Raw genomic sequence first — 19,418 nt, 5'->3', positions numbered from 1 at the left:
GGGTCCCTGGGGGCTGCCCAGTGTGTAGCCGTATCCCATGGGATCCACAGGGTCTGTGCAGTGTATTCCAGTGTGTGCCCAGGGCTTTCCAGTGCATCCCAGTACATCCCAGCGCATCCCAGTACATCCCAGCGCATCCCAGTACATCCCATCAACAAAGACAAACGGCCTCAGCGCCCTCCCTCCCGCTCCTCTATTGGTCAATCCTGCTGCCCATCTCACCGCTCTCCCTCCCGATTGGCCGGTTTGAAGGCACGGTGCGGTCTCTGATTGGTCAGAGGGCAGGCAGAACGCTGGCCGTGTGCCCGCCCCAGCACTGCGATTGGCTGCGCGTTTCGGCGGGACGAGCGGAGGTTTGAAGGGGACGTTGCACCGCCATCACCGCCTCAGCCGCTATCGCCTCTATCACCGCCTCAGCCGCTATCGCCACCATCACCATGGAGCTCTCGCAGGCCCCGTCTCCTCTCCGGGTGCGTCCTGTGACCGCTGCCCCCGACCCTGCGGGGTTTCGTGATCTCCCGCCACACCGTCCCCTCGGGGTCTCGGGTCCCCCTCAGCCTCCGCCGGACACCCGCAAGTTCTCCCCGCGCCCCCTCAGGGGTTCCCGGGTCCTTCGCAGCCCCCCTTGGGCTTCCTTCAGGGTCTCCCCGCGCCCCTCTCTCGAGTCTTTCCCCAGCCCTTCCCTCTCCTCAGATTCCTCGCTTCTCTGCGATTCCGCTTCTCTTTGTCCTCCCAATCCCGATCCTCTTCCACTCCCCGGCCTGGCCCCCTCGCGTTCCCCTCGCTCACCGCCCTCACCGCCGCTGCCTTCCCCCAACAGCCCGCGAACGAGAACATCCGTGTGAACAAGCCCGATGGCCCCAAGAAGCTGACGGTGGAGCACATCTACCAGAAGAAGACGCAGCTGGAGCACATCCTGCTCCGGCCAGACACCTACATCGGCTCTGTGGAGCTCGTCACCCAGGTAGGAGCAGGGGGGAGTGGGGCTGAGCCCCTCGGGGCAGGCTAGGAGTCATTCGCAGCTGTTTACAAAACATGAAACATCTGCTTATCAATCACAAAACAGCTGCTTTACAAACGGATGGCACAGAAGAGGAGCTGTACCTGGGTACTTACAAATTCCTTCTTTTTTATTCCAGCAAATGTGGGTTTATGATGAAGGTGTTGGCCTCAACTGCAGAGATGTGACCTTTGTGCCTGGCTTGTACAAAATCTTTGATGAGATTCTGGGTAAGCTGACAGATCCGTTGAGTCAGTGAGTGATAGGTTATTAACGGGGGTTGAATGGAAGAACTAAACATAAATTATCAGGAATTTATTAGCACTACTTAATAGCAAGCTATTCATGGGAAACAAACAAAAAGAAAAAAAATCAAAAATCCAATTACAAACCTGATTTCATTCTGCCCAAAATTCTCCCTTTTACGTTAATGGTTGCACTGGAGGAATTCACAGGTCATTTCCAACCTTCATAATTCCATGATAACTTGTTGTGCTCCTCTTTGAATTTGCAAAATATTTTCATGCTGAGATGATTATTAGTAACACTGTTGTGAGTTTTTGCTTTCATTCTACTGGAACACTTCACAGTTCATAGTTTTCCCTTGATTTGGAGCGTAATAAAAAAACAGTATTCTCTTTTCTTTCTAGTCAATGCCGCAGACAACAAGCAGAGGGATAAAAACATGTCGTGCATTAAAGTCACAATTGATGTGTAAGTTTGGTTTCGCTGTGGTTTGTTGGCTTCAGCTGTTCTGCAAAGCTGAGGTGGCACTGCAGGGCTCTGCTGTGGGGCTGATCCAAGATAGCCCAAATTTAAGTTATCAATTGTGAAAGCCTTTCTCTCTGCTCAGTCCCCTGATCTCTTACTGAGGGCCGACTGGGGAAACGGCTGCTCTTTTGTTGATGTTGTTTTCCACCTCTTCCTCTCCCTTTTCCTCCTGCTTGAGCAGAGGGTTGGAGGGTTTTGTCTGTGGGTCCATTTCAGAGCCGGCATGTGCAGATCTGGGCATTTCAGTGTTGCCTGTCCCCCCTCTGCTGGCAGCTGCTGCACTTGCTGAGCACAGATTTGTTCCTGGTTGAAATGGTGCCTTTCCCCAGAGCCTTTCAGTGACTCCTTTCACAGCTCAGCCATTTGCAGCCTTAAAAACAGACTTTTCTTTCCCTCCCCAGAGAGAACAACACAATCAGCGTGTGGAACAACGGGAAAGGTATCCCAGTTGTTGAACACAAAGTGGAGAAGGTCTATGTGCCTGCTCTGATCTTTGGACAGCTGCTGACATCCAGCAACTACGATGACAATGAGAAGAAAGTCACAGGTGGGAAAGGCTCAGATATGCACTAATATCTCTGAGCAGCTCTGAGTGTGTGACCTGAACTAGAACGGGCAGGAAGGGGGTCCTTGATGCAGCATGAAAACTGAAAGGGGAAATTTAGGTGAGCTATAAGGAAGAAATTCTTCTCTTTGAGGGTGGTGAGGCCCTGGCACAGGTTGTCCAGAAAAGCTGTGGCTGCCCCATCCCTGGGAGCGTCCAAGGCCAGGTTGGACAGGGCTTGAAGCAACCTGGGCTAGTGAAAGGTGCCCTGCCTACAGCAGATAGTGGGATTGGATGGGCTTTAAGGTCCCTTCCAGCCCAAATCATTCTGTAATTCTATGAAAATTACATTCTGAATCTATCAGAGAAGTCTCTGTGCTCTGTTTAATTGTAGTAACAGTGCAAACGTGGGAACAGGGAAAATAGTCTTTGAGTATTCTCTTAAACCCTAATTAAATTAAAGTTTGTAGTTGCTTACTGAGCTTGTAGAATATTGTTGCTTGTTGGCAGTTGGCCTTGGATTGGGCTGACATTGACAAACTCCAGTTAGTCTTGGATTCTTTTAGATGGTTTTGGACAAAGATAATAACACAAGTCTGTGTTCCTTCTAATTCCAGGGGGGAGAAATGGTTATGGAGCCAAACTGTGCAACATATTCAGCACAAAATTTACTGTGGAAACTGGATGTCGTGAATACAAAAAGTTATTCAAGCAGGTAGGAGTGCTTTTCTTTCCAGGGAGTTTATACCTGAGGTTTTCAAATGAGACCCTCAGGTTTTGTTTCAAAACTCTATGCATACCTTGCAGTCAGTTCATTGTGATTAGAGTAAATTTAACCCACAAAATGTAATGCAAAGGAATAATGAAATTAGTAGACAACGTCAGAATCTGTTTTTTAACCAGAATTTTTGTTTAATTTATAGGTATCTAAAACATAAACCATCTTACTGCATTTAAAAACTAAAGTAGTTATTTGTGTGTGTTTGACTTGCAACTCACCAAAGCTCCTTTCCTCAGACCTGGACAGACAATATGGGAAAGGCTGGAGAAATGAAGCTGAAATACTTTGATGGAGATGATTACACCTGTGTTACTTTCCAACCTGATCTGTCCAAGTTCAAAATGACCACTCTGGATAAGGACATTGTAGCACTGATGTCTCGAAGAGCATATGATATTGCTGGGTCCACAAAGGATGTCAAGGTTTTCCTGAATGGACAGAGGCTTCCTGTAAGTGAGCACTGAAAATAAACACAAATATCTACATTTTTTTTTGTGCCATTTAACCAGTGAGATCTGTTGAGGCCATTCCTGTCATCACACAGAACAAAGGAACATGTGCAGGAGGGATTTCTGCACCTGCTTTGCAGGAGGATGTGAATTAAGTATTTATAGGAGCTGTTATCAACCAGTTGTTTGCTCTCATCTGCGTGCAGGTGAAAGGATTCCGCAGCTATGTGGACCTCTATCTGAAGGATAAGGTCGATGAAACTGGGAATGCACTTAAAGTTATCCATGAGGAAGTCAATTCCCGATGGGAAGTGTGCTTAACTTTGAGTGAAAAAGGCTTCCAGCAAGTCAGCTTTGTTAACAGCATTGCCACCACAAAGGTAACTCCTTAATTTAGTCGAGCTAGTGCCATATTCTTCAACATTAATACTCTTGGCTATTTGTAAATGTCCATATGTTAGTGAAAAATAATGTTGCAAAGAATGTGCTTAAAGTTTTACATGGATGTTTATAGTTTTGTGGGTTTTAGTGGCTTCACTCCTTGTCCCATTCTCCTCAGGGTGGCAGACACGTCGATTATGTGGCTGACCAGCTCGTGACCAAACTCATTGATGTTGTGAAAAAGAAGAACAAAAATGGAGTTGGAGTGAAGCCTTTCCAGGTACAATGCCAGAATTTTCTGTGTGGGAAACACAACTTGAGCATTACTGCAAATTGTGACTTCAGCTTAATGCATACTTGCATTAATTACTAACACATTTCCATTGTACAGATAATATATATAAGATTGCTAATTATAGAAGTCTCATATTGTCCAGTTTAAGCTAATTTACTTTCCTTTGCTTCAACAATGCATTTTGTAGTCACTTTAAGTCAGTGTAGATGCACTGAATCTCTTAGATAACACCTACTGAGGTGGAGAGCTGCCAATTCCTTGACATCCCAAATCATCTAACACTGTTCATGAGTGTTCATTAGCTGTTCAAAATTAACTAAATAAATAACTATATGAAAATTCCAAACACTACAGTGTTCCCTCACTGTGTGATTGACAAGTGAGCTGAGTGTGTGATCCTTGTTGTATTTAACTACAGGTGAAGAATCACATGTGGATTTTTGTGAATGCCTTAATTGAAAACCCAACCTTTGACTCTCAGACTAAGGAGAACATGACTCTGCAGGCAAAGAACTTCGGCTCTACCTGTAAACTGAGTGAAAAATTCATTAAGGGTGTAAGTCCTGATGTACACAGACAGCCAGGATGTCTGTAAAAAATACATAACAAAAGTTTCTGTCATTGTTGAGACTTTTCCCAACCTTTTGGATTGGGTTTTGTATTGCAGGCAGTTGGCTGTGGCATTGTTGAAAGTATCCTAAATTGGGTAAAATTTAAAGCCCAGAACCAACTGAATAAGAAATGTTCAGCTGTGAAACACTCCAAGATTAAGGGTGTTCCTAAACTGGATGATGCCAACGATGCTGGTAAGTGTTTGACATCCTTTTTAACCAATTCATTCAAAAACAGTTAAAACTTGTTTGTTAAACTAAAGATTTGTCTCCTAAGGAAAAGTGAGAAGAGAAAACCTGTCATTATAGTTTTACTCCCATTTTACAGTCCCATTTACTATGATTATTCCCTTTTACTGTGTGCAGTGCCAAAAAAACTGTGTTAAAATATTATTTATACTTGCTCAGTTGTGAATGTGCAGCCTTGGATTTCATTTCTTAAGTAGAAAACCAACTCGATTTTCTTCTTTTTTTAGGCAGCAAGAATTCTCTAGATTGTACACTGATCCTGACTGAGGGAGACTCAGCCAAAACTCTAGCTGTCTCTGGTCTGGGAGTGGTTGGTAGAGACAAATATGGAGTATTTCCTCTTCGTGGGAAAATACTCAATGTCAGGGAAGCTTCTCATAAGCAGGTTGGTTGGAAAATGGTTACAGTTACGTGTTGGAAGGTGTGGTGTGATTTGTGCAATGAGTCAGTGCAGCTGCACCTGGAGCACTGGAACTCCAAGGAGCAGTGTCTTAAACACCTGAGTCTTCCCTCACCTTGAGCCTGCCTCACTGGTTAAGTAGGAATATTGATTAAGTCCTGCTCAGCGATTTGCCTGAGGGGATAATGTTTGTGTTGTGGATTGGAAAATGTTTGGAATTATCTAGAGTAGTTTAACCATTAGAAATTACAAGTTTCTAAACAGCAGCAGGACAGAGCTCAGCCAGTGATTCACTTATGGATAACTGTAATTTTTTGAGCTACATTTTGAATCTGAAAGACAAGTGTTTTATTCTGTGTGATTTCTTTCAGATTATGGAAAATGCCGAAATCAACAATATCATCAAGATTGTGGGTTTGCAATATAAAAAGAACTATGAAGATCAAGAATCTTTAAAAAGTCTTCGCTATGGAAAGATTATGATCATGACAGATCAGGTTAGGTTCATTAAAATTGAAAATTGGGAGAGGATAACAATTAGCACTTACATAAAGAGATAGGAAGAAAATATTTCTCTAACTGCTGCTATTGTTGTACCCAGTTCTCTGTGTTTTTCCCCATTTTATATTTTTGTGGCTCACAATGTCTTTTCAGCCATAAAAAAAGTAAAATGGTGAGTTACCTCAAACACTAAACACTGTCTTTCCAGTCTGCTGATTCAAAGTCTTGACCAGTCCTCGACACCTTTTTTCATCAAGAATCTACCTTTTCTATTTCTCTTAATTTTCAGCAATTAACACATGGCCACCTTTTTAGAGGTGAAAGTTAATAGGGTCAGGTAGCTGGAATTACAGTCTCATTTACTATTAAGCCAACAGTTGTCATTCCCATCATTCCATGATAAAATATGGTTTGTTTTTTGCTTTTATAATTCAGGATCAGGATGGATCACACATCAAAGGTTTGCTGATTAACTTCATCCATCACAACTGGCCATCACTTCTAAGACACAATTTTTTGGAGGAATTCATTACTCCCATCATAAAGGTGAGGGCTGGGGGAGGATGAGGTGAATGACTGAGGATCCATTGTCAAAAAACACCTTTCATTTCACAGTTAAAATGTTTGTCCATTGTAGGCCTCTAAAAACAAAGAAGAAATTGCATTCTACAGCATTCCTGAGTTTGAAGAATGGAAAACCAATACACAGAACTACAACTCATGGAAAATCAAGTACTACAAAGGTTTGTAAAAATTTAATATGGTGAAACTGATCCAAGTCAGAGCATTGATGATTCGATGCAGTCAATCCTGCTTTGCAGAAAGGATTTGGACTGGGTGTCTTCTGAGTCTTTTCCCTCCTATGATATTCCAGTTAGATTTTAGATACCTAGAGGAATTACAGACAAAATCCAAAACTACTACATGCCACCACTCAATTCTTATGACTTTTGTGATACATCTCATTTTGAAGTGACTTAAGTGTTCAGCAAGTCATCTTCAGACTATATGTTCATATGACGCATCACAAAAACTGGGCATGGCAAAATATTTATTTGAATTGGAACTTAATTTAGGCAAAAAGTCATTAGGATTAACTCTCCTGTCTCTGCAGGTTTGGGTACCAGCACATCAAAGGAGGCCAAAGAATACTTTGCAGATATGGCAAGACATCGAATTGGCTTCAAATATTCTGGGCCTGAAGATGATGCTGCGATCACCCTGGTAACTAACACTTGATTTAATTGCTGACTTACTACCTTTGGTATTTCACCTTCTAGAGTGCTCTGTATTTTCTCTTAAAATGCTCTTTGAGGCCTTTGGGCTGGAGACAGTCTCTGTGTTACCAAGGCTACAGCTTTAGTTGAACCAGGAGCAGCGAATCTGCCCCTCGACCTCAGGGCAAGAGTACCCTTTTAATGATGGGCTTTAAATATAGCTCAGAACAAACTAATCACTGCAAACCAATTGACATTTTCAGACACAATAGTAAATATTCCTTGAATATTTTTCTGCATATTCGGCTGCGTTTTTCTCCAAGCTGGATCTCCCCTTCCTCCCCCAGAGCAAATTGGATTAAAACAGTCCTCGTTTCTGTGAACTTCACCTTAGCTGGTCTTTGATTCTTAAATATTAAGAGTTGTTAGGTGATGCCAAAAAAATAAATTTTTTCCCCAAAATATTAATTTTCCCTCAAATCTGCTTTAGTCTTCTGCTATTATATTAAAAATCTATAAATTGAAACCTAACTACTCTATCTTCTACAGAGTGGTGGAAATTATGCTCTTAATATGTTTAGCTACAGAAACCTTTTACTACATTTCTTGGGCTCTTAAATCAGCCTGTTTAGCGTGTTCTCTTGGGTAAGCTCTTCCTTTTTCTCAAGTGATCCAATAGTGCACAACTACAGAATGTTCTGGAACTGAGTTTACTTTTCATTTTGTAACATCCAGGCCTTTAGCAAGAAGAAGATAGAAGAACGAAAGGAGTGGCTGACTAATTTCATGGAGCATAGAAGACAACGGAAGCTGCACGGTCTGCCAGAGGTAAAAGGTTTATGTTTATAAAGAAACTGGTTTCCAGTCTCTGCCTGGGGCTGTTCTCAGCTTCATCCCAGCACGCCAGAGCTGCACACAGCTCAGTCAGTGAGTCAGGTCCGGATTATGGGACGTTGAAAATGTGTCAGGATTTTGCAGAGCAGCTTCTCTCATCTTATCAGTGTAGCCTCATTGTCAATTATCCAACTGTCAATTTTATTTTTAACACTCATCTTTCAAGTTACTGTATCAATAGGAAAATGATAATTCAAGCAGAGGCAAATGAAGTCTTTATTTCCCCCAAAATGAAGGAAATTATACATCCTGGGAAGTGTTTCCCATTGCCATGCAAAGGGTGTCAGCACTTGAGCTGAGTTCCCATTTCAGTGAAGCTAGCCAAGAAACTGATTAAGCCCAGTTAAAATTAAAGCAATCTTCTCTCTGTTTTTCTTAGGAATACCTGTATGGGAAAGACACTGATTACCTGACATACAATGACTTCATCAACAAGGAGTTAGTGCTGTTCTCAAACTCAGATAATGAGAGATCAATCCCATCATTGGTTGATGGTAAGTGATTTCTAAGTCGTGATTCTGCATGGTGTATCCTCAGAACTGAGGAAATGGGTGTTTGATGTCACATCAGAGCCAAGGAACCTGCTGAGGTTTCAGGGTCAGTATCCTGAAGTCTTGTTTTCTGCTGTCTAAGGTTTTTTCATCTTTGGATGAAATGCCTTGTCCATTTTGTAGTGTATTATTGCCAGTACCTTACTCAGCTGGTACAGAATCCTTAGGTGTATAAGTAGTTCCTGTATCTCTAGAGAGCAGAAGCCAAGTGCATCACATCACATGTTCTTACCACGAGGTCTTTTCTTTTTTCATACAGGTTTGAAGCCAGGTCAGAGGAAAGTTTTGTTCACCTGTTTCAAACGAAACGATAAGCGGGAGGTGAAGGTTGCTCAGCTGGCTGGTTCTGTCGCTGAGATGTCCTCATACCATCATGGTGAGGTAAGAACCTGCCTGGCTGTGCAAAACGCTTTAAAGGAAAGGCAAAAAGCCCTTCTGTTGGTGGGAGTTATGATGCCTCTAAAGCAGAATTACATTTGAGTGTGTACACCAAAGGGAAGTGGCTGTTTAGCTGTTTACACTATTAATTCCTCAGCATTAATTTAACCTGACATTGGTCACTCTGCCTGTCTGGACTTCATGGGAGCATAGTTCATTCAAAAAGTGGAACAAGAAAACCCTGCATAATTTGTGATGGACTTAGGCAGGTGTTAATAACCTTTCTGCCTGGGTCAGGACAAGTTAACACCACCACAAGGTTCTCTGTGGAGGCTGACAGAATCTTTCACTGGAGGTTTCAGAGCAGGTAAAGAGCAATAGACAGAGACATGGGTCACTAGAATATTTCAGATAGTCTTGTGACACATTTACCTTGAGTTTCCTCCAGTGTTTCATCAGTTGAGTTTATACTCTGTATCAATTACATTTTTGGTGTGAATGTTGCCTTACTTTGTCCATCCCCTGAACCATTCTGCATGTTCAGCTTTGCACCTCCTTCATTGCAGGCTGCACTGATGATGACCATCATTAACTTGGCTCAGAACTTTGTGGGCAGCAATAACCTCAACTTGCTCCAGCCCATTGGTCAGTTTGGCACAAGGCTGCACGGAGGGAAAGACTCTGCCAGCCCTCGATACATCTTCACCATGCTCAGGTCAGCATTCCAGAGTTCTTACTGTCTTAAAGAACTCCATTTTACAGCAACTAGAAAGAAAAACAAATTGGATTTTTCTCTTTAAAATTTCAGGCTATACTTGCATGCTCAGAGTAGCAACAATTGAAGTGAGATTCAGGTGTTAGATTCCATTATGGAAACATGACTTTCGGCACAGAGAATATGGAAATGGAAGCAGAACCAAAGGGAGAAATTTGGGTGGGATAATAAAAATTGAGGAGGTTTCTTTTTGCATGGCAGTCATGTTCTGTCACAAGAATTTGGGCTTAAATTCCCTTCTCCATTCCAGTCCCCTGGCACGCTTGGTGTTCCCACCGATGGATGACAACATCCTGAGGTTCCTCTATGATGACAACCAGCGTGTGGAGCCAGAGTGGTACATGCCCATCATCCCAATGGTGCTGGTCAATGGGGCTGAAGGGATTGGTACTGGCTGGGCCTGCAAGATCCCAAACTTTGATATCAGGGAAGTTGTGAACAATATCCGTCGGCTGATGGATGGAGAAGAGCCACTGCCAATGGTAAATAATATAATTCAAAAACAAATGTCTTGCTTGTTAGTTTATTGAGCTCATATTGAGCATTTTATGGGTGTGCTTAAAAAAGAGGCATCCACACAAAGCTGAATTCAGTGTTTTTTCTCCTCAGCTTCCCAGTTACAAGAATTTCAAAGGCACCATAGATGAGCTGGGGCCTAATCAGTATGTGATAAGTGGTGAAGTGTCCATCCTTGATTCCACAACCATTGAGATCACAGAGCTGCCTGTCAGAACATGGACACAGGTAATAAACAGGGAATGTAGTTTGCTCTTTAAAGCAAAAAGCATGTAGTGGGTTTTGGGTCTGACTTTGTTTCTTCCCTCAGACATATAAAGAGCAGGTTTTGGAGCCGATGTTGAATGGGACTGAGAAGACCCCCCCTCTAATCACAGACTACAAAGAATATCACACAGACACCACGGTGAGGTTCGTGGTGAAGATGACTGAAGATAAACTAGCAGAAGCCGAAGCTGTGGGGCTGCATAAGGTCTTCAAACTCCAAACAAGTTTAACATGCAACTCCATGGTATGTGACAGATTTTGCTGAAGGAATTTCTTGGTTTAACTCAGACTCTGTGGACAGCTGCAGTCGTTGCGTGAAACAAAAATCCTCTTTGGCAGTAACCTATTCACTTTGATTTTTCTGCTGTTACTGGTTTTAAATCAGCTTTCAAAGGTCAAGAGCCTGGCTTAGGAGTGGGCCTGGAGTGGATGGTTTGCCTGAAGGAGGCAAAATGATCTGAAATCACAGTTTGCAGAGCTCTTTGAGCCAGCAGCAGGGGCACTGAATGTCTGGCTCCTGACAATGTGTGAAGCTTTGATGCAAGATGTTTGTCCTGCACAGAGCTCTAAGATTCAAGTAACCTTAACTTTACTGTGCCTATTCAGGAACACTGAAATTATAAAATCATCTCTGCTGCTGTGCTCACAAACTGAAGAAGTTTCTAGAACAACACTGAGATTTGATAATTTGTTGGTTAATAGTTTGGTGGTACCATCACACCTGTGTTACAGGTAACTTTCAGTTGGTTTGGAATCAGTTTTATCATCATAACACCGGTGTTCTTTCATTTTCCTCCAGGTTCTTTTTGACCATGTTGGCTTTCTCAAGAAATACGACTCTCCCCAGGATATTCTTAAGGAGTTCTTTGAACTCCGGCTCCGATATTACAGTTTGAGGAAGGAATGGCTTATTGGGATGCTGGGTGCTGAGTCTGCAAAGCTGAGCAACCAGGCTCGCTTCATCCTGGAGAAAATAGATGGCAAAATTGTGATTGGTATGTTGTTCTTGGTGACTGGGATTGTAACTGGAAGAACTGGGTGATCTCTTGAGCTCTGTCAGCACCCCCTCAGCCCCAGGCTGGCTTTTACAAACCACACCAGGGCTTATCTCTGTTCCAGTGACATCTAAGAGGAAAATGCTTCGCAGAGTATCCTTGGTCTGTGTATTATACACATAATCATGACAATGGGATACTTATGCAGCTTTCCTGCTCTATGTTTGAGAATTTTTGAGAGAATCTTTTAATAGTTTAGCAAGAATTCTCATTTATTTCTGACTTGGTAAGACTTAATTAATTGTGGGTTTAGAAAGGGGCAGTGTTTGCTGTTAATGCATCCTTAAAAATCTGTATCTCTCTCCATTATCTTTGTGAACCTCTCCAAAAATATTCAAAATCACGTTCTCAGTGGACTGGGGGTTCAAACTTCAATGATACTCAAGCAGCAGCATCTGAGAATCATGAGCTAGAAAAAGAAGCAGATCTTTGTTCCCAACATACACATTTTTCAATCAACATTTCCCCCTCGGTGTAAAAGCTGGGCTGTGTTCCGCTGCCTTCACGGAGGATGCGGCCAGACAACGTGTCATAAGATGCTTTGTGGTTTGTGTCTGAAGGCAGCCCAGTAATCCCAGCAGCCTGAGTCTGTCTGCCTGAACTCAGGAAGAGAAATAATTCCCCTGAAATGCATTTTCTTGGGTTTTTGTAATAAGTAGTTCCAAGGCTGCCAGAGCTGGTTTCACTTGTATTTGTGTCTCATGGTTGATGGCTTCTGATACCTTAAAAAGGAGCAAATTCCAGCTGAAGCATTTCCAGTGGTTGAGCACTTAGAGCATAAATTTCCCAGATGATGTCTAATGAGGTGCAAGCTATACCAAGCTATGAAGGGTTTCTTTCTCCACCTGCCTGTCATGATGAAACCTGTTTTATACCATCATACCTTTTTTCCCCCAAGTTCAAAGACTACTTAAAGCAGGGAAAATGCATGTATGAAAACAAAGAAAAATATTAACATTGTTTTGGCTGGTACAGGAGCAATGCTTCCCCAACAAATCACTTGCTAAAACAGGAGCTTTTTGGGCTCTTCCCCATGTCCCAGCTGTGATGTGGAAAGGCTGGTTTGGAGCTCTGTAGGATGTTGAGCAGCCACAACCACAGGATCCAAACTGTAACGCTCATCTGTCGCTCCTAACAGTGATTGGTAGTGGGCACTGAGTGACAATCCTCAACTGTCTGTTTGCAGAAAACAAACCCAAGAAAGAGCTGATTCAAGTTCTTATCCAGAGAGGGTACGAGTCTGATCCAGTGAAGGCTTGGAAGGAGGCTCAAAACAAGGTAATGCTTCAGTCATCCTCTGAATATGCCCAAACTGGCCCCAAGCTCTGAGGCTTCATAATCCTTAGAGAGGCCCAACTTGCTTTTCAATTAACAGGATTCAAAAGCTTCTGTGTTTGATCAGTAGCCCTACCCATGTGTGTCAGGGTTTTTTTTGACTATGTTTGTTTCAAATCCACATTTAGGATGAGGAGGAGGAAAACGAGGAAGAGAGTGACAAAGAATCAGCTGCAGCCTCTGGCCCAGACTTCAACTACCTGCTGAACATGCCCCTGTGGTATCTGACCAAGGAGAAGAAAGATGAGCTCTGCAAGCAGAGGGATAACAAAGTATGCACCTTCCTTTCCTTATAAAAGCATTAAATTTATATATATTATGTCTTATGTAGCTTATTTTTGGCTGGTGGATTGAAATGTGTCACTAATGATTATCATCTGTGATTCCCTTTAGGAAAAGGAGCTGGAAAACCTTAAGTGCAAGAGTCCCTCTGACCTGTGGAAGGAAGACCTTGCTGCCTTCATTGAAGAACTCGATGTATGTCGATGCTCAGTGCAGACAATCAACTGCCCCTTCTTATCCACCAGCCCTTTATTGACTTTTATACCTTTTTGTGTTATTTTATGCTCCCCTCTGCAGGTAGTGGAGGCCAAGCAAGCACAGGATGAGAGTGCAGGGATTGTTGGCAAACCTTTGAAGGTGAAAGGAGGGAAAGCAAAGGTGAAGAAAGCCCAGCTGGCAGAAGTAATGCCATCCCCTCATGGCATCAGGGTTGTTCCTCGGATCACTGCTGAGATGAAGGCAGAGGCAGAGAAGAAAACTAAAAAGAAAGTAAAGGTAAAAAGGAATATTCCAAATACTCTTATCTTCCTTTACATCCTCTTCAATACAGGCCTAAAGAAATGCGAGTCCTTGTTAGCTGGACTTGTCCTGTTGAAGCAATTGTTCAGGGAGAGGGACAGGACCTCAGGATTTGGGAAACACTGGGAATAGGGGATGTCTCAGTCTGAAGGAGAACAGACTCACATATCAGGAGATGACTTAGAGGGAAATTTTTGGCACATTGCAGTGCCAGGGGTGGGCTGGTAGCTCAGAAAAGGGGGCGGATGCAAGTAAGGTTGTTCCAGGTGTCTTGGGAATTTGATAAACCCTCTAGCAGGCAGGAAGCACAGCCAGCACATTCCCTTCTCCAGAACAGCCTTTACATTCCCAGCAATGCTTTCACCCACTTAATGCCATCATTGTTCTCCATATCAAGGAGATAAAAAAGATTGAACTCTTTTTATAGAACTAGTTGAAATTGTGCCATTCAGCCATTTCCAACAGAGCAATATAACCCATCCCCTCACCTGTTTGGCCCTGGAAGCCATACAGGTCACTTTTTTCCTCCACATGATTCCACCCAACAGTTTTTCCAAATAACTCTTGCTTTTGTTTTTATCCCACCCTGTCCAGCCCTGCATCCCCATCCCCCCCAGAGCCAGCACACAGCATCAGGACCAGAGTGCCCAGGAGTGGGGCCAGAGTTCCTGTTTTTGTTCATGTTGGATTTACCTTTTAAGTCACCTGATTTGGGGGGCAGATCCTGTCTAATTTACAGATCCTGTCTGTAATCAATTCTACACACAGTTTATTTCACAGACTCAGATTTCTTGTATCACTAACTTTTACATGGCTAAAATAAGCAGCTCGCTCCTCCATTACCCCGTGTGCCTCTTCTCTGTGAGCTGACTCACTGTTTGGTATCTGCTTGCATCTGCAGAGTGAAAAAACTGAATTTGATGAGAATCAGGATGAAAACACATCCGGAGAGAAGGAGTCTGCAGGCCTGAAACAGAGATTATTGCAAAGGCTGAAGACTGAGCAAGGTAAATGCTATTCCCTCCAAGGAGAAGAGGGAAAGGCTTGTCAGTTTGGTTATCTGATCTCTTCCTGAAGGTGGTGAGAAACACCTAGGATCAGTAGTTTTGGAAAAAAATAGGTGAGAAAGTGATCCTGGACAACAGTCAAGCAGGATAAATTTCTAATTCTCTTCATTTAAGCCAGAATCCTCTGAATTCAGGGCATTTCTAAGCTGAGCTTGAAACTGCTGAGCCTGAACTACACATGGAAGTTTGCTGGTTCATCCTGCCTCCCAATATTTTTCAGGAGCTAAGAGACAGGCCACTCTGCCTTTCAAGCCATTAAAGAAAACCAAGAAACGAAACCCTTGGTCTGACTCAGGGTCTGATTCAGAGTCTGATTTTGAAGCACTACCTCAAAGAGAGCGAGTGGTTCGCCAGGCTGCAGGTGAGTGAGGACATGGATGCAGGAGAGGGGTGGTTCTCCTTGTGGAGGAGAAAATGGAACAGACTATTTAGGGACCTCCCAGAGCCTCAGATCACATTTAGAAAGCATCTTTAAAAGGCTTCTTTATTTTACTGTCTGAAACTATATAAATATTTCTACCATTTGTGCACATTTCAAGGAAAAGCAGAAATGGGCAAGTAGAGAAATATGGCTATTGGGTTTAATTACACAACTGTCTTGGCAAATTAAATGTGTTGTGGGTGAGGTTGGAAGACTCCAAATGACAGAACACACTTTGTCATTTGGAGTCTTCTCCCTGGCAGTCTCAGCATCTGCTTGTTTGTATTCAGATATTTTTTAATAACTAGCTAAAATATTGAAAGAGAAATGGAGCTGGATATTGCCAAATGTGTAAAATAACACATCTGTGTCCTTCCATCAGCCAAAGTCAAGCCCATCGTTATTTCGGACTCGAATCACTCCAGCTCAGATGAGGCGTTTGAATTCCAGGGTGACAGTGAAAGCAACTCTGAATCGGACACAAACTCTAAGAAAAAGGCTCCTCCCAAGCCCAGACCTGCTCCCAAGTGAGTATTTTTCCATAATCACTGGAAATTAGTAGTGCTTAATGCTACAGAGAAATTAAAAGGAATTTTTTTCTAATGCCCTTCTTTAGTGCGTCATAAAACAAATTAAAAACTTGGAGTTTTGTTTTCCAGGGAAACCACTGAGAAAGCAGCAAAAGCTCCCAAGCAAAAGGCAATGCCAAGCACTGAGCCTGGTGAGTGTGAGACCTCTAAACCATGTGGATTGCTCTATGATCCTTCAGCAGTGCAGAGGGGATAGCTTGGCTGTTTCAGGCTGACCCTCTGCTCTCCTTATCCCGTTCCAGTCCAAGATGTCCCTGAGGACAAGGTGAGCCAGGCTCCCGCAGCTCCGTCCGTGCCAGTGCCAAGCACCAAGGCCGTGCCTAAAAAACCTGCAGCAGCCAAGAAGGCTGGAGCCATCAAGGGTAAGGGCAGCTCAGCAACATCAGTTCTAGAGAACAATTATAATTCCTGTGGGAAACAATCCCAGTGATTTCGCGTGGCGTTCCAGGGCCTGGGCAACTGGAGTTTGCATTTCAGCAAAGATCTGAGGTTTGTGGCAGAGGTTCTCTGGTTGTCAGGTTTGAGGTCTGTTTCCAAACATATCATGTTCTAGTTCATGTTGGACATGCTTGGAGGGAGGGAATTTTAGTTTGGGAACAGGAAAAGTGAATGCTTCCTACGGTGCTATGTAATACTTGGCAGGGATAATCCGAGTGGAATTTGTGTCTTGCAGTCAATGTCCTACTTCATGTCTTTTTCGGAAGCAAGGCAAGCTTAGAGCAGGCAAGCTTTTGGGGGCAGTTTGATCTGTTCAGTGCTGGATCCATCTCATCCATCTCCAGCATCTGACTCGGGGTTTTTTAAACTCAGCTGCCAGACTTTGACACTGTTTTGTATATTTCAAATGGAATCAACTCAGTGTTGATCCCAGCAGGAAAATAGTGTTACTTCCACTCTTAAATTGAGAAAGCATGTTATCACTCAGAAATGGCCTGAAATGAGCTGAACTGGAAGTTGTGCCTCAAGATGTTCTTTTAAAAAGTGAATATATAGGTAAGAAGGAATGAGTGGTTGGGAAATTCCTTCCTCCCCATGCAGGAGTTTGAAGGTCTGAGATGGGTTACAGAGCCTTGAGAGATCAGGACTTTTTCAATCTGAAATAGTCTGTAAATTGCTTTGGGGATGCTTTAATTTGATCCTCTAAGTGTGGCAGAACTGAGCAGACAAACCAGCTCATTCCTCACCATCTGTGGAAGAGGGATCTTTCTGGAAAACCCAGCTTCAAACAGAGACGACCTGTGCGCTGACCCAACAGCGCAGAGCCTGTTTCTGTTGGAAGTAATTCCCAAACTGGGAACGAGAGAGGAACGAAACAGGGGTTTAACGCTGTGTTCTGTTCCAGACAACCAGCTCTCCATCAGGGATATCCTGGCCAAGAAAAAGGCTGCACCCAAACCCAAGCCAGCAGTGAAGGAGGAACCCCTGTGTGCCGAGGGTGACAATGCCAAGGGGAGGAAGGTTATGAAGAGACAGCCAATTTCTTCAGATTCCGATTCGGATTTTGGCTCCAAGGCTGCCAAATCTGTTGCATCAAAGGTTTGTGCAATGCTATCAGTGCTGAGGGAACCTAGGAGTGTGGGGTCGGTTCTGCCAGCAGGAAAAGCTGGTGGAGGTCAAACCTCTACCTGGATGTGGGGAATGGGGAAGTGGGGGGTTATAGGATCATGGAATATTCTGGGCTAGAAGGGACCCACAGGGATCATAGAACTCCCATCCCTGCACAGACACCCCAGCAATCCCACTGTGTGCTGAGAGCATTGTCCAAACACTCCTGGAGCTCTGTCAGCCTTGGGGCTGTGCCCATTGCCTGGGGAGTCTGTTCAGTGCCTGAGCACCCTCTGGGATAAGAACCTTTCCCTCATAAGGGTCAGACAGCCTGGGTCCTTGGTCTGCTCCCACCACCTCACCCACTGACCCCATGGCACAGGAGGCGTGTGGTGCTCGTTGTGTTCCCTGTCAATGCTCAGATCCATGATTCCTTTCCTTCTTTCCCTCCAGAAATCCAAGCTACAGGACAGCTTTGACTCCGGTGATGCAAGTCCTGTAGCTCAGCCCCGTGCCAGGCCTGGCCGCCTTAAAAAACCTGTCCAGTACCTGGAGGAGTCCTCTGAGGACGATATATTCTGAGTTTATAGGAAAATTTTAAACTCCAGATCCACAATGAGCCTTCAGCTGCGCTCCAGAGCTCCCACCAAAGACCACCTGAGCCTAGGAAACCTTCACTAAACGTGAGCCACTCCAGAAATGTTCATTACAGGTGAACACAGCTCCGTTTTTCTTAGTTTTAAAGAAGTTAGATTTGTTTAAACAGGAACATTCCCTTTTTGGTGAACACTGGAGCCACATGCCCAGCGAGTGCTGCCACACTTTCCTCTTCCCCATTGTTCGACACTATGTGGTCATTTTAGTGTTAAAGTTGACTTCAGAACGTGTCAAATCTTTTAAAATTTATATATCTCTCTTGAAATATCTTGCAGTACTAAAATTTTTAATTCCACCACTCAACACAGGAATCATTTTTCCAGCACTATTCCTTCACTATGTAAATATTCTTTGTGTTTTTTTTCTTGTTGTCCTGAGTTTCTTCATTTAAATATTTGTCTAATAAAAGTGGTTTTACTTATTTTCTTCACTGAATTTGTGTGTTTTTAGGGAAATAACAACTGCAGAGTTTGTGCTAAGCCCCCCCTCTGTCACAGCAAAGGGCTTGGCACAAGCTCTGGAGGGTGCTGGGCTGGTTGGCCACTTCCCCACTGGCTGTGGCCACTGTGGCTCCAGCTGAATTCTTGTGAACACCCCTGTGGTCCCCAGCACGGAGGGAGCTGCTTGCCCAGAGCAGCTGTGCTTGCCCAGAGCAGCTGTGCTTGCCCAGAGCAGCTGTGCTTGCCCAGAGCAGTTGTGCTTGCCCAGAGCAGTTGTGCTCAGCCCATCCCTGGAAGTGTCCAAGGCCAGGTTGGAACAACCTGGTTTAGTGGAAGGAGTCCCTCCCTGCCTATGGAAGGGGATGGACTGGGATGAGCTCTAAGCTCCCCTCCCATCCAAACCATTCCATGATTCCATGAAAGCCCAGGGCCCCCCGTGCTATCGGTGCTTTGCTGGAAGCCAGTCAAGTGTGGAAAGCACTGTCAGATTTTCCACTGGCTCTGGAGAGCGTCTCCAGCGCGTCCCCTCCGAGGGCTGGGCTATTTACGGCTCCTCTTGCTGCAGAACACGACCCATGACAGAGCCACGGGTGGGTTGTGGGGCTGCTCTCAGAACTCTGCATCACCCTAATGTGGATGGAGGGCTTTGGGAACACAGAGTGGAGCACAGAGTCTGTACCAGGAGTTTCCCATCCCAAAACCTTGGATGGGGTGCTGGGGATGTTGTTGGATGGGCGCTGGGCTCTGGGGCATCAGGCACTGACCCACACTGGGCATTGCACGTCCCCAAGGGCTGAGGGTGGAATGGGGGTGACCTGTGTTATCCAGGGCTCTGCTCCCATTTCTGGAAAGGGGATTTGAGGGGCCACCAAATTGCTGTCAGCACTGGCCAGGGGCTGGCAGGAGCCCTGGCTGTGCCACACAAGA

At 44.2% G+C, this 19,418-nt stretch overlaps 1 protein-coding gene across 1 annotated transcript; it reads left to right on the top strand.

Annotated features, from left to right (window-relative positions):
* Nucleotides 1-341: 341 nt before the first annotated feature.
* Nucleotides 342-18,333, top strand: TOP2A (DNA topoisomerase II alpha). Its single transcript, XM_015651067.2, has 35 exons — nt 342-470; nt 821-964; nt 1,140-1,230; nt 1,651-1,714; nt 2,173-2,318; nt 2,933-3,030; nt 3,333-3,545; nt 3,752-3,925; nt 4,105-4,206; nt 4,640-4,777; nt 4,889-5,027; nt 5,309-5,466; nt 5,853-5,978; nt 6,418-6,528; nt 6,620-6,725; nt 7,097-7,206; nt 7,935-8,027; nt 8,473-8,587; nt 8,904-9,025; nt 9,589-9,737; nt 10,048-10,279; nt 10,407-10,541; nt 10,624-10,824; nt 11,380-11,575; nt 12,822-12,913; nt 13,099-13,242; nt 13,364-13,447; nt 13,550-13,747; nt 14,673-14,778; nt 15,059-15,199; nt 15,642-15,786; nt 15,919-15,980; nt 16,092-16,211; nt 17,192-17,385; nt 17,848-18,333. The coding sequence occupies exons 1-35, from the start codon at nt 438-440 to the stop codon at nt 17,974-17,976; spliced, it is 4,611 nt and encodes a 1,536-aa protein (XP_015506553.1). The 5' UTR covers nt 342-437; the 3' UTR covers nt 17,977-18,333.
* Nucleotides 18,334-19,418: the final 1,085 nt, after the last annotated feature.

Source organism: Parus major, chromosome 27, assembly GCF_001522545.3.
Source record: "Parus major isolate Abel chromosome 27, Parus_major1.1, whole genome shotgun sequence".
NCBI lineage: Eukaryota > Metazoa > Chordata > Aves > Passeriformes > Paridae > Parus > Parus major.
This window is presented reverse-complemented; position numbering and strand designations above follow the sequence as displayed.